The 25,946-nt window shown below is 38.3% G+C and overlaps 1 protein-coding gene across 4 annotated transcripts in view; it reads right to left on the bottom strand.

Annotated features, from left to right (window-relative positions):
* Positions 1-25,946, bottom strand: part of eif2ak4 (eukaryotic translation initiation factor 2 alpha kinase 4) — a 113,202-nt gene that overhangs the window by 2,388 nt on the left and 84,868 nt on the right. For all 4 annotated transcript variants that reach the window (XM_073927947.1, XM_073927948.1, XM_073927945.1 and 1 more), the window contains exons 34-39: positions 23,532-23,641; positions 23,013-23,071; positions 22,567-22,670; positions 19,525-19,593; positions 10,111-10,155; positions 8,340-8,455 (exon numbers count right to left, since the gene is read on the bottom strand). In XM_073927947.1, coding sequence (XP_073784048.1) covers positions 8,340-8,455; positions 10,111-10,155; positions 19,525-19,593; positions 22,567-22,670; positions 23,013-23,071; positions 23,532-23,641 — 503 coding nt within the window. The remainder of the gene's footprint in view (positions 1-8,339; positions 8,456-10,110; positions 10,156-19,524; positions 19,594-22,566; positions 22,671-23,012; positions 23,072-23,531; positions 23,642-25,946) is intronic.

Below are 25,946 nucleotides of genomic sequence, written 5' to 3'. Positions count from 1 at the left end.
GTTAAATTTACAGATTCTCTCTTTACGTTTTTCATAATAAAAAGTGCGTTTTTCATAAAGTAAACAGAAATCTCTTCATTTAACGAGTTTCACAGAAATGTCAAGTTTTCTCTCTCAGTTGAACTGGTTTTCACAAAGACAGACATTTTACAGCAAAAACCCACCAAAGAATATCTGCATTGTTAGTAATTGACGGCGCTCTGAAGATCAGCAGGAGTTCAGTAACCAGATTAAGAAAAGAGCTGAAGAGGAAATCAGAAACAACTGCTGAAACTCGGAGAGATCCAAACTCATGGACGTAAATGCAAGATGAAGAGGATCAGCTTTTATGAGGGGAAATAATGTGTGCGTGTGTGTGTGTGTGTGTGTGTGTGTGTGTGTGTGTGTGTGTGTGTGTGTGTGTGTGTGTGTGTAAAAGTCAATGTCGGCAGGGTGAGAGTCTCGGGTCACTGCGACAGTTAACTAGAGAGAAACCGCTCACTTTCACACACACACGCATGCACAAAGTAACACACACTGACTCAAATATCTCACTCACAAATATGCACACACAGACATACAAACATGCACGCACAAACAAAGCAACTTCCAAAACAGCAGCACAAAGGGGAGAAATGAGTGCGTCGAGGATCTGTCCCGTGTATGATTGAGCCTTCTCTGATTTAAATGGCACTCAGGTTACCCTTTTTCCAGATTTAATATAAGTCTGTTGTGTCTCCAGAATGTGTCTGTGCAGTTTCAGCTCTAAACACCCATCAGATTATTGATTATGGCTTTCAGTAGTTTGTATTTTGTAGATCCAAAGAGCTTGTTGCTGTTTCTGTGGCCAACGTGCCTGTCAGCGTGCCTCAATCTCCGCCTCGGCTGCCTCAGACAACAGTCAGACATGAAGGATAATCTCGCGTAACATTTGTGAGAAATACAGTCAGAACTTTCCCAATGATTATTTGATGTATTTGTTGTGGAGTCGAGTCACACACAATGTCGTTACAAAGTTACACTGTCATTACAAATGTAATATAAATGTCATTACAGCGTGCGCATTTAGCTTTGCACTCTTTTTGCACGTATATGTGTCAGGATGCAGGTTAATCTCCGCTGCTGTGTGGATATCTGTTATGTTAATGTACAGAATAAATCTGATTTATCGTCCACAAACCGGGATTGAAGCGTCTTCCTTTATAATTGTTCTGACATGCAGCTGTGCTGATGAAGTAAAGCTGAAGTAAATCGCTGTAATTTACACACGTGCTCTGTTTTAAAACATGTTGTGAAACTCTCTCTTGATCACATTTGATGACGATTGATGATCCGAGCAAACTGAACAGAGCTTTTATTCCCGGTCGCGCACGTCCTGTCATTATTCATAGCGAACACAGAGTGCTGTGCATGAAAATAAATGTTTTACAGTGTCAGTTGAATATAATGCAAGAAGAAATCTGATAATGTCTGATTTTACCAGTGAAAACAAATGGCCTAATAATGCTGACAATGACAGATGACAAGCACATGTCTCAAACATATTGGGCTCTATTTTGACGGTCCATGCGCAGAGCGCAAAACGCAGGGCGCAAATGCTTTCAGGGCGTGTCAGGATGCGTTTTTGCTAATTTAAGGACGGGAAAATCCGCTTTGCGCCGTGGCGTATGGTCTAAAAGGGTTGAGTTTATTTTCTTAATGAGTTATAGGTGTGTTTAGAGAATAAACCAATCAGAGTCTCATCTCCCATTCCCTTTAAGAGCCAGCTGCGTCACGCCAAGAGCGCATTCACTATTTACAGGACGCAAAGTAAGTCTAAGTGGAAAAAATGAGCATTTCACCAGCAAACAGTTAAACAGTTAATTACAGAAAACAGTTAAACAGAGCATCTACTGCGTGAGAATGAGAGATAATGGATCATTTTCACTTTCGCTCTTGGATAGGGAAACCTTTACACACAGACATCAATTAGCCTATAAATAAATATTTTTGTTTGTTTAGCGCAAATATTAGTTTCAAAACTATTTCTAAATTCAGTTCTAATCTCCAGCAAACGAATAAATGAATAATAATAATGAAATGTGCTCAAAAACCTGAGTTATATCCTAAAACACATGCTGTGCCCCATATGATCTAAAACCTGACAGGTGGACAAATCTAAGCTTGTTTTTAATAAAACAAATATAAATATGGATATAATCAATAATACTGCTAATAATAATAACATTATACAAAAGCAAATTGTTATGAATGAACTGAAAAAGCCTCCCGAGATGAAGAAGACATAAAAGCAGTGATTTTTCATATTTATGTAGGCTAGAAAATAATATGTTTTGTAATATTTTAATCCTTTATATTTATATCCTATATCTACTCTTATTATATCCTATATATATCCTTAATATTTACATTTTTCATATGTAAAGATATTTGCCTATTGCTCTCTTGTGTGTATTATAGGGTTGGGCATCTAAGCTATAATGCCGATCCGATACGCATCTCGATACAAAGAATACGATCCGATATATTAGCGATACATTTGTGACATATTGCGATGCAACACGATACGATTCACACCCATATCACGATACGATGCGATATTTCAGCACTAACTAATTAGATCAAGTTTATGAGATGATGTGAAAGAGGATGCTGTGCCATTGAATGAGTTTGATTATTTATTAACCAAGCAAAACCAAGACTTTTTTTTACAAACTGGCTTTTCTCTCAGAGCCAGAGTGTCAGTTTACAGTAGAGGGCCATTTTAGAACATATAGCACATATTATTTAAGTATTTTCAAGATAAACAGAATGTATAAGTGCAATATATATTAAAAAAATATGTATATATTTGCACTCTTTCAACATAAATAAAATTAGCATTGCACAACAAGAATTGTGATTTAACTTTTCAACTATGAAAACAAGTTTTACAAAGATATATTTTGCCACTGATTATTCAAAACTTAAGGTGGTGAACTAGCAGTGTTATGCTGCTTTGAAACATCACTGTCACTGTAAACAACAGGCTAATAAAAATATAACAAACCAGCAATCTTCTTGCTGTGGGGTGGTCAAACTACCCACTGTGCCACTGTGACACCCATTATTTTTATCATTATTATTATTAATATTATTATTATTATAATTAAATAAAAATTAACAGGAGGAGGTGTTTAAAACCTTCGTTCTCCGTGACACTAGGCTGAATATCTTTGCAGATGAACAATGCAATAGCATCCGTTATTGGCGTAGAGCGAGCAGAACTGTTGCGCATGGAAAAAAAAACTTGCAATGCTTTTCTCACCACTTTTGGAGCTGGTTGAAGCAGTGCGAAAGCCGGGGATGCAGAAACACTGGAAGATGCTTTCACAACAACACCGTGGCGCCGCTTCAAGTGAGATATCAGATTAGTCATACTGCCCGTGCCCGCGTATTTTACAGATGCGAGGCACATTTTGCAAATTGCATCTGTCCTGTCATGTCGTCCATCCTTAAATCCATAATGTTGCTTGCCATACTTTAGATTTAAAACTCAGTGGGGAATAAAATGTTTGTTTTGCTTCTCGCGCTTTCTGAGGGCGCTCCACTAGCTTCATCCGCACACCTGATACACTGAGTTGTAGTGTGTGCACATCCGCAAATCCGTTGCTAAGGCTTACTTTATGTAGGTCGATTAAATTATGCGCCAAAACAGGTTGACAACACTTGTTAATAAATAAAAATACATTCTATATTAAAAATATAAGCTGTATCTCGGAAAAATCGATGCATCTCGCAAAAACCGATGCATCTCGATTTGCTTCCAAAATTTCATTCATCGTCTGCTGCTCAACCGATGCACTCGCATCGTGCACGCGCATAACCGCGTATCGATACATATCGGTTAATCTTCCCATCCCTAGTGTATTAAGCAGTGTTTAAGTGAGGCGCAACTCTGAGTTTAGACCGGGTTTGTTTTGGTCTAATGAAAAATCTATTATAGTTTCTCAATATAGCAACACGCCAGTGGTCCACCTCAGAACGCCTCCTTTTTAGAGCAGAACGCCTATGAGCGCACAAATGAGCGCAAATGCATTTGCTATTTAAACAGTGTAGCGCAACGCCTCAAAACCACTCTTGCGCCAAGCTGAAACTAGCAAAAGACTACTGCGCCACGCCTTGCGCCACACTGCGCCGGGTGTATGACAGGGCCCAATAATTCAACTTTATCATTAGGAATAGTTGTATTTAGATGTCATCATTTTACTGTGAATTAACAAACAGGACATATTGAAAGTCTGTTCAAGTCCACCATAATGACTGTACAAAATTTACCAACAGTAGAGCTACACACAGACCTGATATTATTAGTGTTGCTTTACCATATCGTCACTTTAGAATTATAAGCTTCTATCTGACATTATTGTCAAAATTGAGTTATTGACATATTCTTACTAAATGACATCTTACTAGGGATGTAGCAATATTGTAAATACCGTCATACCGCAACAGTAATTTTCTTCAATATTAGCGTCGGCGCATGACTGAATAAATCTATATTTCTGAGAAAAGTTTGCTCAGGCGAATGAAGTGAACGGGAGGTAGCGGGAACTACAATTCCCGTCAGCCCAGGCGTGGACATCATCCTTTGCGGTCTGTTGTTGCTTCAGATCCAGTAATGCAGAAATGGAGTGTGCTGCTAGTAGCGGGGAAGAAAAAGAGCTGGAAATGATCGAACCTAAAGCGGGTTTTAAATCGGATGTGTGGAAGCATTTCGGTTTCTCTCTAAAAAGATACGAGAAAGGAGAAAAGGTGACAGACAAAGACAAAAACAGAATGCAGGCACTGCCAGACTGTGGTGAAATATAAGTCGGGGAATACGACTAATAACAGTGATGGGGACTGCAGAACACAGCACACTGTTCAGATTGATGCAGACATTGACTTGTACCGCAAAGAGACCTCTATCTCACTCATGACTTGTCCTCTCAAGTGGTGGAAAGACAATGCACAGCGTTACCCACTGCTGTCAACCTTGGCTAAATCATATCTCTCTGTCCCAGAAACCTCAGTCCCAAATGAGAGGGTTTATTCTGCTGCAGGGGACATGCCCAGATCCCAGCTTTCACCAGATTATAGTTATATGATCATTTTCCTTATAAAACCCATCTCTATCTGACTGAGTGAGTGAGTGATTAAATGTTGAATGTGACGAGTTTTCAACAATACTAAATTAAAACTTTATTTTTTATATGGTTTAATAGTTTTTTGTTATTAAAATTGAAAGATTGAAGTTCCTGTTTGGAAGCTTACAGATAGATGCTGATTTGTATGTCATTGATATGTTCAGTGCTAAGGTAAATAAACACTTTTGCCACTTTTTTCAAGTCTTTTCATTAGTTTTGTTTTTCCTGTAAATTACTCAATAAATACCGCACCGTGCCATTCATACCGAGGTATTATCGCACTGTGAAATTCTGATACCGTTACATCCCTACATCTTGCTGTTTACATTTTAAGACTTAAAAAAAAAAATGTTGCACACATACTGTTTGATTTACGGATTGCAAAAACTTTGAAGCTCAACATCTCAAAATCATTCAGAACAAAGATAAAACCTTATAATTCTAAGCTGATGAAATGTTTGGGAAATAACAATATTAAAATACTACTCATATTAACCTTTATTTTACATCTAATGAATCATGCAGCTCTAGTTGATTTCAAATGCAATGAATATGTTTGTATAACACTTGTAGTAATGTTGCTTATAATTGGTGTGTGCGACTAAATTTTGGCTGATGCGCCTACATTGTTAAAGTTAAAGGGTCACGAAACACCAGAACACATGTGTTGAGCTGTTGACAGTGGTATATGTGTCCCACACTGCTATAAACACTATTAGGACACCTATATTTCACTAAAAAGTGTAAATTGGTTGTTTTTGCGTTATTTCAAGCAAATTCGTACTTCCAGTTTGAAACTAATTTTTGAAGCTGCGTCACGGTCATGACATAATAGCGTGTATTCCAGCGTACAGACTGGGCGTCTGTGCCAGAGACGCCACGTTGTGTTGGCAAAACAAGTGTGAAGTGTTGCTTTTATAGTTTGCTGCCGTTAAGTCTCGTTTTTATTTTCTCTCTGTGAGAGCTCAGCTGGAGTCACGTGTGGATTAACAGTGTACGCGACGCTCGACAACAATAACTTACGTGTCTAAGGAGGATTATTGTTTACCTGAGAGCTGTTCTCATCTGCAAACGCTGAGATCCGGATTCACTGCTCGTCTTCTCTTAATAAAGACGCGGCTCTAGTTGCTGGTGATTGTCCTGTCTCTACAGATTTGGTAAGTGAGTGACCAGTGCTCTTTGTTTATTCAGTTCGTTTTTTATTCGTATCAAACAAACTATTGCAATGAGTGTAAACAAGTTAGCACTAACAGTTACAACCAAACTATAACCTCGTGTTGGATTTTGTGACCCGAATAACACACGCGGCTTTCTGACGCTACCTGCCGTGTGCATCTAAGTTTCCGGTAAATGCAGAGTTTTTTTTCTCTCATTCGCCGTGCGGTATCAAACATTGCATGAAAAATACCCGCTTAGAGCAGATCCTCAAATCAAATATCTCATTTGTCGGGAGGGGCATGAATGAATTCCCTGAATGAAAGAGCCAAACTGCAGTTAAAGTCCAGCATTTAATAATCTGGCAAATAATTCGACTACAGATGTCCATGTAAACACAGTCACTTTGTCCGCTGTGGTTGTGTGTTTTGACTCTGAAATTCAGCGCGCCCAAATAGACACTCCCACACCAAGCCGCTTTTCTTCCTCCGACACTCCGCCCTAAACAGAGCTGGACACGCCCACTTTTCTGGCTTTTTCCAAAGTAGAGGTGTGAAAACACCCTGCTGAAACGAGGGGTTTCATGGCCCTTTAAGAGCACCGTTGCTACCGAGCAAAAAGGTTCATTTCAAACCCTGCAAATATCGGATCAGTGCACCTCTACTCTCAACATTTTTAGACTTTTTTTTCCCTCCAAACTTGCTTAGGTTTTTCTTGAAACATATTGGGCCCTATCATACACCCGGTGCAGTGTGGCACAAGGCGTGGCGCAGTAGTCTTTTGGTAGTTTCAGCTTGGCGCAAGAGTTGTTTTGAGGCGTTGCGCTACGCTGTTTAAATAGCAAATGCATTAGCGCTCATTTGTGCACTCATAGGCGTTCTGCTCTAAAAAGGAGACGTTCTGAGGCGGACCGCTGGCGTGTTGCTATTTTGAGAAACTATAATAGATTTTTCATTAGACCAAAACAAACCCGGTCTAAACTCAGAGTTGCGCCTCGCTTACACACTGCTTAATACACACAAGAGAGCAATAGGCAAATATCTTTACATATGAAAAAAATTAAATATTAAGGATATATATAGGATATAATAAGAATAGATATAGGATATAAATATAAAGGATTAAAATATTACAAAACATATTATTTTCCAGCCTACAGAAATATGAAAAATCACTGCTTTATGTCTTCTTCATCTCGGGAGGCTTTTTCAGTTCATTCATAACTATTAGCTTTTGTATAATGTTATTATTATTAGCAGTATTATTTATTATATCCATATTTATATTTGTTTTATTAAAAACAAGCTTAGATTTGTCCACCTGTCAGGTTTTAGACTATATGGGGCACAGCATGTGTTTTAGGATATAACTCAGGTGTTTGAGCACACTTCATTATTATTGTTCATTTATTCGTTTGCTGGAAATAAGAACTGAATTTAGAAATAGTTTTGAAATTTAAATATTTGCGCTTAACAAACAAAATTAGTTATTTATAGACTAATTGATGTCTGTGTGTAAAGGTTTCCCTATCCAAGAGCGAAAGTGAAAGTGATCCATTATCTCTCATTCTCACGCAGTAGATGCTCTGTTTAACTGTTTTCTGTTAACTGTTTGCTGTTTGCTTGTGAAATGCTCAGTTTTTCCACTTAGACTTACTTTGCGTCCTGTAAATAGCGAATGTGCTCTTGGCGTGACGCAGCTGGCTCTTAAAGGGAATGGGAGATGAGACTCTGATTGGTTTATTCTCTAAACACACCTATAACTCATTAAGAAAATAAACTCAACCCTTTTAGAACATGCACCATGGTGCAAAGCAGATTTTCCCATCCTTAAATTAGCAAAAACGCGTCCTGACACGCCCTGAAAGTGTTTGCGCCCTGCGTTTTGCACTCTGCGCATGGACCGTCAAAATAGAGCCCAGTGTGTTCACTCACAGAATTCAGCGTTTTTTTGTTCCTCTTATAAGGGCCGAGTCTGCCATTATGATGACTCTAATCTGGAGATGCTTTTACCGCTGTATTGTTGTAGTCTGCTCACCTCTTGTATATCTTGAAGTGCTGGAGCTGTTCACAGATCAGTTTGAGGTATCTCTGTTTGGGCAGTCGAGACAGAAGCGTCTTCACACTGATGTTGAACTGCTCCTCGCCGTCAAACTGAGCACACAAACACACACGATGATTACTGAGCGCTATAAACACATCACAACATTTATATCCATTACAATATCTCGTTTTCAACACACTGTACATCCTATTCTGTTTCAGAAAGTTGCCAAATCCCCTTTTCATTTATAAACCTGATGTATTAAACCCAAAGTCAAAGCAATAAAAAAACATGTCATATATTTGAGAAAATGACATTTAAAACATTATTTAATATGAATTATTTCTAATTTTCATTAAAATGTAAAAAAAAATGACAGTAATGTGACACTTTGAATGTACTAGAAATAAAATAAACTATAAAATAATAAAGTAAATGAATATAAAAAAATAGGGCGTCACGGTGGCGCAGTGGGTAGTTAATGTTGAACCGCACGCTTCCATCCAAAATTAATCCAGTTACCGACCGCTCCCGCGCTTTATTCGGAAATTTATTACTGTGCCGAAGAAATCCGGTCGGGTCCTGCGTCTCCCGCGGTACCGCCGCGGGAATCAATTTCCGAATAAAGCGCGGGAACGGTCGGTAACCGGTTTAATTTTGAACTGGAGTGGGCAGTTCAACAATATCGCTCCCGACTCCCGAGCGAGCGAGCACGCAAATGTATGTGTGTGAATGAGACAGCTGCTGCCTTTAGCTTGTTTTTTGTGTGTGTGTGTGTGTGTGTGTGTGTGCGAATTAGAGGTTTGTGTGTGTGTGTGTGTGTGTGTGTGTGTGTGTGTGCGCGAATTAGAGGTTTGTGTGTGTGTGTGTGTGTGTGTGTGTGTGTGTGTGTGCACGCGAATGAGAGAGAGAGAGCTTTGTGCTGTGTGTGTGGTGATGCCTATATGTGTGTGTGTGTGTGTGTTACTTGCTTGGTGCTTGTGTGTGTGTGTTTATACAGACAGCTTGTTATAGGCTGGTCTCTGTATCGCTGGGTGGTTTTCAGTTTTGTTTTCCCCTTCGCTCGTTAGCGGGAACGTGCGCGGTGGGTAGAAAACAGGGCGGGTCGAGAAGCGGGACAACAAATGATAAATATATGCGGGAGCAGTCGGGTTTGGGCTAAACCTGGCGGGAGCGGGATTCAAAATTAAGTTCCGCGCAGATCTCTACCTCACAGTAAGAAGGTCGCTGGTTCGAGTCTCGGCTGGGTCAGTTGCTGTTTCTGTGTGGAGTTTGCATGTTCTCCCCGTGTTGGCGTGGGTTTCCTCTAGGTGCTCCGGTTACCCCCACAGTCCAAACACATGCGCTATAAGGGAATAGTAGGCTAAATTGTCCGTAGTGTATGAGTGTGTGTGGTGTGTTCCCATTACTGGGTTGAAGCTGGAAGGGCATTCCCTATGTAAAACATATGTTGGATAAGTTTGCGGTTATGCTGTGGCGACCCCAGATACACGGGGAGAACATGCAAACTCCACACAGAAACACCAACTGACCCAGCCGGGACTCGAACCAGAGACCTGCAAGTATTTCCCAGACGCACATAACAATAGGTGGATGGAAACACAGCTAATATTTGCTCCCCATGCTCAGGCCGAGGGTTTCCCTGTATCCGGCTGTCACCGTTCACACACACACACACACACAGGATCCCCTTTCCTGCTGGTTTTCCACTGGAATGCCATTTATTTACTCAGAATAGCTGATAATAATAGCGGGCGGTACAGACCTCTAGGGACAGGAAGTTGATGAGTGTTTCCTTGGGCAGATCGACCTGCGGAGGAATGTGACACACACATACACACACACTGTTATCAGCAGAAACACACAGTCAACAGGAAGTGCTCTGGACATCTGACCTTTTCCAGCTCATGCATCCAAACAATCCTTCAGTAAATCACCACAGCAGATGAACGACTGAACGCGAGACGTGTTTTCAGCAATACTGACTCATGAGAGTCTGAAAACTCAACCACTCAGAGGGTAAACATGATGGAGGATCTCATGCACTCGCTTACTAGTCACTGTAATAAATGCTGGCTTGCACACAGTTGCTTCATGCTGTCTCGACACAAACTGATTTTTCACTTAATTATTTTTTCACAATTTAAGTGGAATGAAGATTAAATAATTCAGTTGTCCCCACAAAAACCCTTAAGAATTGTGTTGATTCAGCGCATTTTAAACAAGCAGTGGATACTTTAGGAAAGCACTGATATTGTTATTTCTGTCTTTAGTAACTGTAAATTGAGTTAAAATATTTAAGTATTTGTATTTACAAAACACTAAAGACAACAATTAATGCCATGATGAATTTAAGACTTATATATTTTCTTATTGGTCCAATTTCGCTATTCGAAAATGTAGTGACAAATAAAGGCTTGATTGATAGTGCTGTGAAATGATTCATCGTGATAAGAAATTGTGCAGAATTCTAAGAAATTGCGACTTGCACTACCGGATTTTGAAAAAACAGCTAAAATCAGCTTTTCCTGCTCACCAAGGCTGCATTTATTTCATCATAAATACAGTACAAACAGTAAAATAGCGAAATGTAATTGCCTTATAAAATAACTGTTCAAAATTAGATTATCATTTAATTTAATCGTTTATTCCAGGGATATTATTGATGAATTTCAGCTTCATCAGTCCGGTCTTCAGTCACATGATCCTTTAGAAATCACTTTAATATTCATTATTATTTTTGTTATTATAATAAAAATAATAATAATAATAACTCATTTTATTTGTAAATGGCGCCTTTTTAGACACCCAAGGTGCCTTACAATAAGCATCAGCAGACATGCTAAACAACTTAAACATTACTAAAAACAATCATTGACCAAACAAGTTAAAACGCAATAGCAAATATAAAAGAACATAACAAAAACATGATAAAAAAATTGTTAAGTAAAAGCCTGCTTAAAAAGATGGGTCTTTAGACGGGATTTATAAGTGTGAAGACTATCACTGCTCCTAAGATCTTGGGGAAGTGAGTTCCATAGCCGAGGAGCCATAGAGCTGAAGGATCTGTCTCCCATTGTGCTCAATCGAGTGCGAGGTGATACCAGGGTGGAGTTGAGGCTGATCTAAGTGTAGGTGAGGGGGTGTAGATATGGAGAAGTTCGGTGAGATATTGAGGAGCGAGATTATGAAGTGCCTAAAAGTTAGAAGTAATATTTTAAAGTCAAAACAATATCTTACTGGAAGCCAGTGGAGCTGATAGAGGAGTGGTGTGACGTGCTCGTGAGATGGGGTCCTACAGATGACACGAGCTGCATGGTTCTGAACCAGTTGGAGTTTACAGAGAAGTTTGGAAGGAAGTCCAGAAAGAAGTGTACTGTATTACAGTAGTCAAGACGTGAAGTAACTAATGCGTGGATGAGAATTGCTGTGTTATTGGTTGTGGGAGAAGAGCAGAGACGAGTGATGTTACGCAGGTGGAAATATGCAATACGTGTAATATTACGCAGGTTATTATTATTGGTCATAGTAATAAAAGCAATAATGACTGGAGTAATATTTTCATTTAAAATTACATACAATAAGTAATAAATAAATATTAAATAAATAAATAAATATTAAATAAATAAAGCATTTAACAATTTTTTTTACATTTAATAAATGCCGGCTTGATGAAGAGAAACATTTTATTAAAAAAACATTTAAAAAAATAAACAACCCCAAACTTTCGACCAGTATTGTATGTTTGTGTACTGAGAATACTGATGATGCGTGTATAAACACACACGTGCGCACCTGACCATGTGTTTTTGTGTCACTTTATACCGTCAGATTCAATTGATCGCGCACCAAAGTTCACTTCAGACAGTTTCAGTCTCTACAAGCTCCTCAGAAACTCTTCCTCTTCTATTTCTTCCTCTGTTTGTTATTCTTCTTCCTCTATTTCTTTCTCTTCATCCTCTTGTTCCCTTTTCTTTTCTTCTTCTTTTCATCCTCTTCGTCTTTCTCTTCTTCCTTTATTTGATCCTCCTCTTCTGCCTTTTTTTGTTCGTCTTCCTCATCTCCTTCCTCTTTTTTCTCTTCCCTTTCTTCTACATCTCTTTTTACTCTATTTTTTCCTCTTATTCTTTCACTGTTTCTTCCTTCTCCTTTATTTCTTCCTCCTCAATTCACTATTTTTCCTCTTTGTCTTTCTTAGTATTTTTGTTTTCTTTTCTTCTTTCCTTTTCTTCCCCTTCTTTTCCTTCTTCGTCCTCGTCCTCCTCTTCTTCTTTGTCCTGTTCCATTTCTTCCTCTTTTTGTTCTTCTTGCTGTCTTTCTTTCTCTTCATCTTCTTGTTCCCTTTTCTCTTCTTCCTCTTGCCTTTTTGTTCCTGTCTTTCTTCATCTTTTTCTTCCTCTTTCCTTTTCATCTCTTATTCTTCCTCCTCCTCTTCTTTTTAGCTTTCTTGCTCTTTTGATGTTGTTGTTGCTGTTCTTCCTCTATTTCTTCCTCCTCCTCTTCTTTTTCCTGCTCTTTTTCTTCTTATTCTCCTTCTTCCTCTTTGTCTTTCTTCATCTTCTTTCCTCTCTCTTTTCTTTATCTCTTATTTTCCCTCTTCTTATTATTTTTCTTGTTGTTTTTCTTCTTTCTCCATTCTTCCTCCTCTTCTATTTCTTCTTCCTCCTTTTCTTCTCTCCATCATCCTTATCCTCCTCTTTTGCCTGTTTTTGTTCCTCTGTCTTTCTTCGTCTTTTTCTTTCCTCTTCTTCATCTCTTATTCTTCCTCCTCCTCTTCTTCTTTCTAGTTTTCTTCCTCTTTTGTAGTTGTTGTTCTTCCTCTATTTCTTCCTCCTCTTCTTATTTTTCCACCCCTTTTTCTTCTTATTCTCCTTCTTCCTCTTTTTGTTCCTCTTTGTCTTTCTTCGTCTTCTTTCCTTTCCATTTTCTTTATCTCTTCTTTTTCCTCTTCTTATTTTTCTTTTCTTGTTCTTCTTTCTCTATTTCTTCCTCCTCTTCTTTATCTTCATCTTCCCCCTCTTCTCCTTCTTCCCCTTATTTTGCCTGTTTTTGTTCCTCTGTCTTTCTTTCCTCTTCTTCATCTCTTATTCTTCCTCCCCCTCTTCTTATTTTGTTTCCCTTTTTGCTTGTTCTTCCTCCTCTTTCTCTTCTTCCTCTTCCTCTTCTTTCTCTTCTCGCTCTTCCTCCTCATTCTCCATCTTCTCTTGAGTTTCCTCAGAGAGACAGAGTCTGATCTACAGTCATCTACTGAAGCGAGCGAGCGAGTCTCAGTCTGCAGTTTGTGTAATAGTGTGTAATAACAGAGCGCAACACCAAACCACTTCATTATTACCCACAAAGCCACTAATTAACTAAATATGCAGGCCGTGTAAATCAGCGTGAGGAGTGTTCCTGACAGCAGATCAGCACACAAACACTTGCAGTCACGATCTGCTTTCTTCACTTTCCTTCATTTTTAGACGTTAACTTCGGCGCCTGCATCACATTAAACTGACTTTGCAGACACCGAAATCATCTAACATGTTTCACGTAGCTCTAATATATAAAAACATGAACTCAAATGTAAAACCAGGGTCTTTCAGCGTTCAAAAAAGTCATTACTGACTAATTACATCTGTATTTAAATGACTTTGCTGATTACTTCATCTGAAAAGTGACCAAGTTATTCAATAAGTCATTTAATCACTCGGCTAAACACTGATCCACATACACCTCAATGCAGAGACTATAGAAATTACACTAATACAGGATTATTAATACAGAATTACACTAATACAGACTGTTATAAATACAAATTTTAGGTTTATTCAGGCATCGTTTAAAAAGCTGCAAAGATCAACTGGTTTGTTTATTAGCTGATGAATCGACTGATCTTCACAGCTTTTAATCTCTCCTGTGTCCCTGTATTAGTGTTTACACTCAGTAAACAGCGGTTAGTTTGGTGAACTGATGACCTTCACGACCAATCACAGGAGCACGTGAACACAATGGCAAATCAGCCACGTTTAAGAACGTGATCGACAGCGCTAAAATGTTAGCGGGAAATGGACGTTTTTACAATTTTTGTACAAAATTGGTACCGAATTCCAGTATCGTGACAACACTAGTAGCTTTATTTGAACAGAGGGAAATTAAGCCCTACAACACCCCATTTCCGTGAATTTAAAGGCCCGTGCACATCGAGACATTTTTTGCTCATGTTTTCCGTCGACGTTTAACGCCTCGTGACTAAATAAAGGGCGTCAATGTGATCATGCACACCAACGCGCAAAATGGCAGGCGCAAAAGCGTTATTTTAAAAAACACCTCATGTTCGTTTTTTTTTTTTTTTTGTTTTGACATGCTGCATCAAAACCTTCTCCACCAATCAGATCGGCACTTTTGATCATGTGCAAGGAGCTGCTGAAGAGACAGTAAACAGCACTTGGAGGTGCTCAAGCGCAAAACTGTCAATGCGAGCGCACATTGAAGAAGATGCCCAGAGGCGATATGAACGTGAAGCTGCTTAATGCTCTGTGAACAATAATCATTTCATCATCGCTAGAGCTGCAGCTTGAACCATCCATGCTTGTTCGAGTCACCAGTAACTTCACTGCATTTCGTTGCATTGTACTTGTACATGTGTAATGACAATAAAGTTGAATCTAATCTAATCTAACTTGAACAACAAGCGTGTCAACTTTCTGTCTTCCTCTTTTGCTGTGTTACAAGCGGATGTCAGAAGCTTAAAGTTGTGTAACGCTATCTAACATCAAGGAGTGATTTTGCATCCTCTTCTGCTCGACGCCAGTGAAAATCGCTTGGGTTTAAATACGGAAAAACGTCTCGTAAAACTCTCACCATAAACGCAGACGAAAAGCGTCGTGGTCTGTACGAGTCTTAAGACTTTTTAAGGCCTAAATTTTAGTTTTTGCACTTAATGAAATTTTAATTTAACCAGGATCTTTTAGTTTTAGGAATTAACACTTAATCTAAAAGGAAACATGCATTAAAACATAAAACGTTTCAAAGTAATGACACCAGCTTTCATACATATACGGTTGAGGTCAGAATTATTAGCCCCCCTGTTTATTTTTTCCCCAATTTCTGTTTAACAGAGAAAATATTTTTTTTAGCACATTTCTAAACATAATAGTTTTAATAACTCATCTCTAATAACTGATGATGACAGCACATAATATTAGACTAGATATTCTTCAAGACACTAGTGTTCAGCTTAAAGTGACATGTAAAGGCTTCACTAGGGTAATTAGGGTAAAGTTAGGGTAATTAGGCAAGTCATTGTATAACAGTGGTTTGTTCTGGAGACAATCCAACACTAATATTGCTGAAGGGGTGAATAATATTGACCTTAAAACAATTAAATTTGCTTTTATTCTAGGCGAAATAAAACAAATCAGACTTTCTCCAGAAGAAAAAATATTAGAGGAAATACTGTGAAAAATTCCTGAATCTGTTCAACATCATTTAAGAAATATTTAAAGAAGAATAAAAAATTTCAAAAGTAGGCTAATAATTCTGACTTCAACTGTGTGTACATATACATATATATATATATATATATATATATATATATATATATATATATATATATTAGCATAAACAATATATTAATCCAATTGTTGGTAATACTTTATAACTACACACTATAAATCATTTATTAAGCATTAGCAAATAGTGAATTCATCCGTTAAGCATTAACTCTACATTAATAAATGTTAGTAAGCAGTTTATAACTGCAGCTACAAATGCTCTATTCTTGACTTATAAGCACATTTAAAATGTGCTTAATAATTGTATTTTCATACTTAGTAAATTATTAATTTTTTATTACTAAATTAAGTATTGCATTATTTACAAACCAGTTGTATTTAACAGTAGTTAAGGGTTTTTAGGATCATTCAGAATGAGTTAAAGAGCCCATATTATGGGTTTTTGAAAATTCCCCTCCATGTAGTGTGTAACACAGCTCTAAGTGAAGTGAAGTATCCAGCTAAGGCTTAAATCTGTAAGAATACAGTGTTTAAAACTGTTGATTCATCTATAAAAGAGTCGAATCATAGTGCTTCAAACGAGTCGCCTTGATACCGACTCATTAGGTGTTTCGCCATGACGTACGAACGAAACCAAGTTATTCACGTGCACGCGCAAACCCGGGAGATTTCAAACCTGAGGCCCCGCCCTCTGACGCAGTAACCCAGACACACACACACACACACACCCACAAACACACGCACACCCACAAACACACGCACACAAACATGCCGGTCGATTGAAGTCACACTGCAGATGGATATATTGAGTCTCTACCCAAAGGTGAAACATCAGCATTATAACCAAGCAGTTGGAAACTTCTGGAAGCTACATGCTACAAAGAATACTTCATCTGAGTTTGTTAAAGGAAGGATCAGTAAAGAGTAACTGATGGACGTCAGGATGGGTTTCTTCCTACATTTCTCAAGTGTAAGTACGTGCGGTTAAAGTTGTTGCCTCGTTGACTCTAGCTTGCAAATGTATTTAGTTGTGATTTGTTTACTTGTAACCGCGTGTACTGTATCAGGTTAACTGGATATATTATCTTATCGCGTGCAAAGTCACGTTAAAAACGCGACGCGTGCTGTTTGTTTATGGAGCTCCGTGCTAGAGTTCTGCTCCCGCGATTTATTCGGAAATGTATTCCCACGCCGCAGAAATCTGGCGCGGGGAGAGAGAGAGAGAGAGAGAGAGAGAGAGAGAGAGAGAGAGAGAGAGAGAGAGAGAGAGAGAGCGAAGGAACGAACGAGCTTTGTGTACTTTGTGCTGTGTGTGTGTTTTTATGGACTGTATACTGGGTGATATTTGGTTGTGTTCTCCGCTCTAGCGGGACCGGGCGCGGCGGGCAGAAAACGGAGCGGGTTCTCAGGCTAAAACCTGGCGGGTGCGGGCTGAAGCGGGAGCGTTGTCATCCGGAGGTGTGTGTGTGTTTTTGTGTGTGTGTGGTATGGCGAGTACACGACTGTCTCCTTCGTTCGGTTATCCGTGGCACTATCCACTGGCCATAGTGTGGCAGCTAAAGTCCACGCCTACACTATCGAGCGTGTATGAACTGTGATTACTTTTTAAATTGCTGATTAGCTATTGGCCATTTCCCTCTCTGACTGAAGGCAGTCGACCAATCGCGACAGACTGTCATCGGTCCAATCAGCGCAGATTAGCTCCGCGCTAAGGAGGGGTTTGGGAACAAATGAATCACTGGACGATTCATAAAGGAGTCGCTGGGATAATTAGGTAAAAATAAATGCAGATTATAAGACCATGAAAGTGTTTTTTGACCTTGCATGCATATTAGACTGTTGTTGGAGACCCTTACAACCAAGATATGACCTTATTTCATGTATAATATGGGCTCTTTAATAAATGATTAATAAACTATTGAAATCCACATTTATATATCTTATTATTCAGGCACATACTAATAGTCAACTAATATGTTAATAAATGCTTTATTAATTCAACTTCATGCAGTTTTGTGACCTAATCTAAAGTGAGGACTACTCATGCTTTATAAATCCCTTATAAATGACTATTACAGGCTCAGAATCAAATGAACGATAATCTTTGCAATCATTTGTAAAATGTAAAATTACTGTAAAGTTTAAACATTGCTGAATAACAGGAGTGTCAAAATACAACAAAACTGGATAAAACAACAATATAATAATTAAACAATGTAATAAAGTGTAATCTTTAAACTCTACAGTGATTTTATTTTAGATCAGGTTGCAAAGATTTACTTTTAATTTGAAGTACAGTTTCATTTGTGTATCTTTAAATGAATAGGAATGAATAATGTCGTTTTTCCTGTTTAGAATTTAACTGAGCCTTTATTTGTCATTTATAAGGGATTTATAAAGCATGAATAGTCCTCACTTTAGATTAGGTCACAAAACTGCATGAAGTTGAGTTAATAAAGCATTTATTAACATATTAGTTGACTATTAGTATGTGCCTGAATAATAAGAGATATAAATGTGGATTTCAATAGTTTATTAATCATTTATTAACTCATTCTGAATGATCCTAAAAACCCTTAACTACTGTTAAATACAACTGGTTTGTAAATAATGCGATACTTAATTTAGTAATGAAAAATTAATCATTAACTAAGTATGAAAATACAATTATTAAGCACATTTTAAATGTGCTTATAAGTCAAGAATAAAGCATTTGTGGCTGCAGTTATAAACTGCTTACTAACATTTATTAATGTAGAGGTAATGCTTAACCGATAATGAATTCACTATTTGCTAATGCTTAATAAATGATTTATAGTGTGTAGTTATTATAAAGTGTTACCCAATTGTTTACTAAATGCATGCAGTTGTCGGACAAATAAAAGCTTATTTAGGTAATATATTAATCTAATTTGCAATTATTATAGTCAAGTTAACATCCAAATATATGAACACAAAAAAATGCCTCAATCAGTTTATAGCTTACAGGGTCATGAACTCATTTCTCAATGAATATTTTACTAAGCATATGCATTTGTCTTAAAAAATTAATTGAATTTATTGAGTTAAAAACTAAATAAAATTGCTCTGCTTCACTGAATTGATGCAAAACCTTTTAATGTATGTACAGTATTTAAGCAAGTTATGATTTTTCAGAATTTTTAAACTCTTAATGTTCATAATATTCATTCTTAATGTTCATTTACACAACAAACGAGAGTTTATGTGAATGATCAGTAAGTGTTTTTGTGTTTTGCCTCATTTTTGCATGTATTTGAGCATTTGGGTGCAGCTGGAGCTAAAATATGACTTTAGGTGTGTGTTCTGTGCATTTCGGAGGCTAAGCGCGCTAATAAATCAAGCACAATGCTGTGAACGGCACTGATTGCCACATGACAGTGAATGCAGACTGCTGGAAAAGGAAGCAGGATTTGATGCAATAATCATTTGACTTCTATTATTGTTTTTTTCATAATTATTGGAAGCCATAATCCAAATGTGTGCATATTTATATAGATATTTTAACATTGAATAATTTCACAGCGCAATGCTGACAATAATGAATGATGAGAAATGAGCTAAGAGCTATTCAAGCCGTCTTGTGAAAGTGTCTTCATATCGCAGAAAAATAAAACAGATATGGTGCAGCTGTAATCTGAGAGAAGGAAGTGACATCATGTACTCACGGCCAGCACTTCGATGTCGCTGCTCCTGTTCTGCAAGCTGTTGCTCAGATTCTGCAGTCGTGTCTGGATCTGAAAGATGTTCAGAAATATAAAGGATGTTTAATGGTTTGTCATGAACATGAGCACTTGAGTTAACACACAAATATGACTCCAGTAAATGTATTAACTACTGCTTTACAATTGCATTTAGTCAAAGTATTGAACGTACTTATCAATGAATGTTTATTTTGCAACAACCTTGCATTACCACCAGAGGTCATAGTCAGTCATAATTTATGACAAATCAAGTGTGCAAAGAACTAAGAATTCATATACTAATCACAACAATAAAGAACGAAGAAATGTGTGCTGACAAATATAAACAATAAAAAAAAATAGGTGTACTTCTTGAACATTTTTACACACATTGTTGTAGTATTGCAGTTTTGTTTACAGGAGACTCATTCTGAATGGATCATTTGAATCAGTGAGTTGTTTACTGGAGACTCATTCTGAACAGATCATTTGAATCAGTGAGTTGTTTACTGGAGACTCACTCTAAATGAGTCATTTGAATCAGTGAGTTGTTTACTGGAGACTCATTCTGAACAGCTCATTTGAAGCAATGAGTTGTTTACTGGAGACTCACTCTGAATGAGTCATTTGAATCAGTGAGTTGTTTACTGGAGACTCATTCTAAACAGGTCATTTGAATCAGTGAGTTGTTTACTGGAGACTTGCTCTGAATGAGTCATTTGAATCAGTGAGTTGTTTACTGGAGACTCATTCTGAACAGCTCATTTGAAGCAATGAGTTGTTTACTGGAGACTCACTCTGAATGAGTCATTTGAATCAGTGAGTTGTTTACTGGAGACTCATTCTGAACAGCTCATTTGAAGCAATGAGTTGTTTACTGGAGACTCACTCTGAATGAGTCATTTGAATCAGTGAGTTGTTTACTGGAGACTCATTCTAAACAGGTCATTTGAATCAGTGAGTTGTTTACTGGAGACTTGCTCTGAATGGATCATCTGAATCAGTGAATTGTTTACTAGAGACTCATTCTAAACAGGTCATTTGAATCAGTGAGTTGTTTACTGGAGACTCATTCTAAACCGGTCATTTGAATCAGTGAGTTGTTTACTGGAGACTCACTCTGAATGAGTCATTTGAATCAGTGAATTGTTTACTGGAGACTCATTCTAAACAGGTCATTTGAATCAGTGAGTTGTTTACTGGAGACTCATTCTAAACAGGTCATTTGAATCAGTGAGTTGTTTACTGGAGACTCATTCTGAATGGGTCATTTGAATCAGTGAGTTGTTTACTGGAGACTCATTCTGAACAGATCATTTGAATCAGTGAGTTGTTTACTGGAGACTCACTCTGAATGAGTCATTTGAATCAGTGAGTTGTTTACTGGAGACTCATTCTGAACAGCTCATTTGAAGCAATGAGTTGTTTACTGGAGACTCAGTCTGAATGAGTCATTTGAATCAGTGAGTTGTTTACTGGAGACTCATTCTAAACAGGTCATTTGAATCAGTGAGTTGTTTACTGGAGACTTGCTCTGAATGGATCATCTGAATCAGTGAATTGTTTACTAGAGACTCATTCTAAACAGGTCATTTGAATCAGTGAGTTGTTTACTGGAGACTCATTCTAAACCGGTCATTTGAATCAGTGAGTTGTTTACTGGAGACTCACTCTGAATGAGTCATTTGAATCAGTGAATTGTTTACTAGAGACTCATTCTAAACAGGTCATTTGAATCAGTGAGTTGTTTACTGGAGACTCATTCTAAACAGGTCATTTGAATCAGTGAGTTGTTTACTGGAGACTCATTCTGAATGGGTCATTTGAATCAGTGAGTTGTTTACTGGAGACTCATTCTGAACAGCTCATTTGAATCAGTGAGTTGTTTACTGGAGACTCATTCTGAACAGCTCATTTGAATCAGTGAGTTGTTTACTGGAGACTTATTCTGAATGGGTCATTTGAATCAATGAGTTGTTTACTGGAGACTCATTCTGAACAGATCATTTGAATCAGTGAGTTGTTTACTGGAGACTCATTCTAAACAGGTCATTTGAATCAGTGAGTTGTTTACTGGAGACTCACTCTGAATGAGTCATTTGAATCAGTGAGTTGTTTACTGGAGACTTGCTCTGAATGGATCATCTGAATCAGTGAGTTGTTTACTGGAGACTCATTCTAAACAGGTCATTTGAATCAGTGAGTTGTTTACTGGAGACTCATTCTGAAAAGCTCATTTGAATCAGTGAGTTGTTTACTGGAGACTCATTCTGAATGGGTCATTTGAATCAATGAGTTGTTTACTGGAAACTCATTCTGAACAGCTCATTTGAATCAGTGAGTTGTTTACTGGAGACTCATTCTGAATGGGTCATTTGAATCAATGAGTTGTTTACTGGAGACTCATTCTGAACAGCTCATTTGAATCAGTGAGTTGTTTAATGTAGACTCATTCTGAATGGGTCATTTGAATCAGTGAGTTGTTTACTGGAGACTCGTTCTGAACAAGTCATTTGAATCAATGAGTTGTTTACTGGAGACTCATTCTGAACAGCTCATCTGAATCAGTGAGTTGTTTACTGGAAATTCACTCTAAATGAATCATTTGAATCAGTGAGTTGTTTACTGGAGACTCATTCTGAACAGATCATCTGAATAAGTGAGTTGTTTACTGGAAACTCACTCTAAATGAATCATTTGAATCAGTGAGTTGTTTACTGGAGACTCATTCTGAATGGGTCATTTGAATCATTGCGATGTTTACTGAAGACTCACTCTGAACAGATCATTTGAATCAGTGAGTTGTTTACTGGAGACTTGCTCTGAACGGATCATCTGAATCAGTGAGTTGTTTACTGGAGACTCACTCTGAATCATTTGAATCAGTGAGTTGTTTACTGGAGCCTTATTTTGAATGGATCATTTGAATCAGTGAGTTGTTTACTGGAGGATCACTCTGAACTCTGGGTAAAAGTTTCCATGTAAAGTTTCGTGGTTTTGTGTGTGTGTGTGTGAGCTCATGCTGACCTGTGTCTCGTATCTCCGCCTGGAACTGGCTGAGATCTTCTCTGGAGTCACCAGGTTCACATTCATGGACATAAGGCCGCTGCTGCAGTGTGAATCACACACACCTGACGCACAATAAACAAACAAACAAACAAATAAACACACACACACACACACTCAAAAAGATTCATATGTTCATCTCAGTTCTGTCAGTGTTTGAGTCAGAGGTAGGGATGTAACGATTCACAGTGAGTCAGAAAATGACTTCAAATACATGATGATTCAAATCAGTTGAGCTGTTAAACCAATCACATTAACATGTTTAGAAGAGCAGAGAGCGGTGTGTTTACTGCACTGCAATAATGACTGATGACACTTGCACTTGGCTCCTGGGTGTGTGATAGGGCCCTTAATGTTTTGCCATATATCTGAAGCTTGCTGTGTGATAAAACACAAGAGAAGCGCACCTGAGTTTCCCAGTAATGATCCCTTTGGGTTCTGTAGAGACGCGCTCTCAGATATCTCTCTGATGAAGGACAGAAGAGCGTTAGCAGAAGTCAACAACACAACTAACACTGCATCACTAGCTGTGTTCCCATACACCTATCTTTATAGAAATATAAAACATGCTCAATGGACACCAATACAATCTGAAAATATGCATACAAAGCATATGAGCATAACTGAGAATGATTCTTCACAGCAAACGTAAACAAACTGTAGCAGAAATTTTGCACACAGCGTGCCTCCACAATAAAACCAGGACGTAAAACTGTTCTGACATTTCCCCGCGCTCATTTGAATTCTTGCATGGATTGCGTCATCAGATTCTGTGCTCCTATTGGTTCTCGGATGGACGCTCATCACTGCTGTTGTCACACTGGAGGAAAGCGTCTGAAATCTTCTGACTCCAAGTCTAATTCACATCTTAGGATGGAAACACAGCTAGTAGACAACAAAGCAACCCAACAGAACCCTCACATCACCTGTTTCTCTCCTCAGAGAGTTTGGTCCGGCTCTTCTGGATGAAGTGATCCACCAGATCCGACTCGGGAATTCTTTTCTCCGACTGACGGTCCTTCTCAAAAGACTTCACCTGATGGGAAACACACATATTTCAGTACTTTAAATAGAGTTACTTGTGATGTGCTTGCCTTAAATACTGTATATGAGTTGAACAGGTGTGTATAAATCAATTCAGAGAAGCAGAGACACATATATTTAGCAGAATTATTATATTTTTTCAACTAAAGATGAACATTCCTTTCATTTACAGAGACGATTGCTTAAGAAAAAAGCTAAGAAATTAATCCATGACAATATAATGTAAGAAATTCTGAATTCATTCATTCACTCTCCTTCGGCTTAGTCCTTATCAGAGGTTGACACAGTGGAATGAACCGCCAACTTATCCAGCATATGTTTTACATAGCACATGCTCTTTCAGCTGCAACGCTGTACTGGGAAGCACCTATACACTCTTGCATTCACACACACACACACACACACACACACACACACACACACACACTACAGCCAATGTAGTTGATCAATTCCCCTATACCGCATGTGTTTGGACTGTAGGGGAAGCTGGAGAACCCGGGGGAAACCCACGCCAACATGGGGAGCAAAACTGCAAACTCCACACAGAAACACCAACTGACCCAGAAGGGACTCAAACCAGTGACTTTCTTGCAGTGTGGTGACAGCATTAACCACTGAGCCACCATGACGCCATTCTGAATTTAATTACTGTTAATTAATAATTGGTCATAATTAAATAATTATTGGCATATATCTGTTATTCAGATATTTTGTTTATATATTATACTTGTTAGACAAAAGCTGTTAGACAACTAGCAAAGGTGTTGCTAGACAAAGTTCCTCTGGGACACAGCCTCCTTAAAAAAAAAAATATATATATATATATATATATATATACTGACGTCATTTATCTCATTTGCTCTCTGTCGCGAGCGAGGCGAGTGTGGGTATTTACAACACTCCAAGAGCCAACTACTTAAAAATGCAGAAAGTGTGCACAATTTCACTGCGTGTGTGTGTGTGTGCGTTTTCTGGACAATCTGTCACTGACACTTACAGCAGATGCCCCTATTTCACTGCGATTGAGGGAATGAAAGTGAACTCTCTCTCTCTCTCTCTCTCTCACTGTGGCCCATTTCACCTGCTGTCGTGACTTTTCCTCCCCTCTCTTTTCCTCTCAGCTGTTACAACGATACTTCTGGAAATAGGTCTGCATACCTAACCAGGTATCATGCTGCGCGGAATAAATTTCCAAATAAAGCGCGGGAGCGGTCGGTTACTCTGGTGTCATTTGAACAGGAGTGCGCGGTCTCACAATCTCGCTCCCGAGCGAGTAAGCAAGTGCGCGTGCGTGTTTATTTGTGTGGTGCTGTCTATGTTTGTGTATGTGTGTGAATGAAAGACAGCGTGATGCTTTGTGTGTGTGTGTGTGTGCTTATACAGACAGCTTGTTATAGCCCTCCCAAAATACAACACTGTGTATGGAAAGCATCGTCAATGCACCGTGATGCACCGAGATATCGAATTAAAGCGAATCGATGGCATGATAATCAAAACTGAACCGAAACGTGAGGCCAGTATATAGCTTCACACCTCTAATATATATATATTAGGGATGTAACGGTATCAGAATTTCACGGTACGATAATACCTCGGTATGAATGTCATGGTACAGTCTTTATTGAATCATTTACAGGAAAAAACAAAACTAATGAAAAGACTCGAAAAAAGTGGCAAAAGTGTTTATTTACCTCAGCACTGAACATATCAATGACACAAATCAGCCATCTATCTGTAAGCTTCCAAACAGGAACTTCAATTTTTCAATTTTAATAATAAAAAAACTATTAAACCATATAAAAAAATAAAGTTTCAGTTTAGTATTGTTGAAAACTCATCACATTCAACATTTAATCCCTCACTCACTCATATAGAGAGGGGTTTTATAAGGAAAATGATCATATAACTATAATCTGGTGAAAGCTGGGGTCTGGGCATGTCCCCTGCAGCAGAAAAACCCCTCTCATTTGGGACTGAGGTTTCTGGGACAGAGAGATATGATTTAGCCAAGGTTGACAGCAGTGGGTAACGTTGTGCATTGTCTTTCCACCACTTGAGAGGACAAGTCATGAGTGAGATAGAGGTCTCTCTGCGGTACAAGTCAACGTCTGCATCAATCTGAACAGTGTGCTGTGTTCTGCAGTCCCCATCACTGTTATTAGTCGTATTCCCCGACTTATATTTCACCACAGTCTGGCAGCGCCTGCATTCTGTTTTTGTCTTTGTCTGTCACCTTTTCTCCTTTCTCGTATCTTTTTAGAAAGAAACCGAAATGCTTCCACACATCCGATTTAAAA

Source organism: Danio rerio, chromosome 17 (assembly GCF_049306965.1).
Source record: "Danio rerio strain Tuebingen ecotype United States chromosome 17, GRCz12tu, whole genome shotgun sequence".
NCBI classification, from domain to species: domain Eukaryota; kingdom Metazoa; phylum Chordata; class Actinopteri; order Cypriniformes; family Danionidae; genus Danio; species Danio rerio.
The sequence above is the reverse complement of the archived record's forward strand: the minus strand, read 5'-3'. Positions and strand labels throughout refer to the sequence as shown.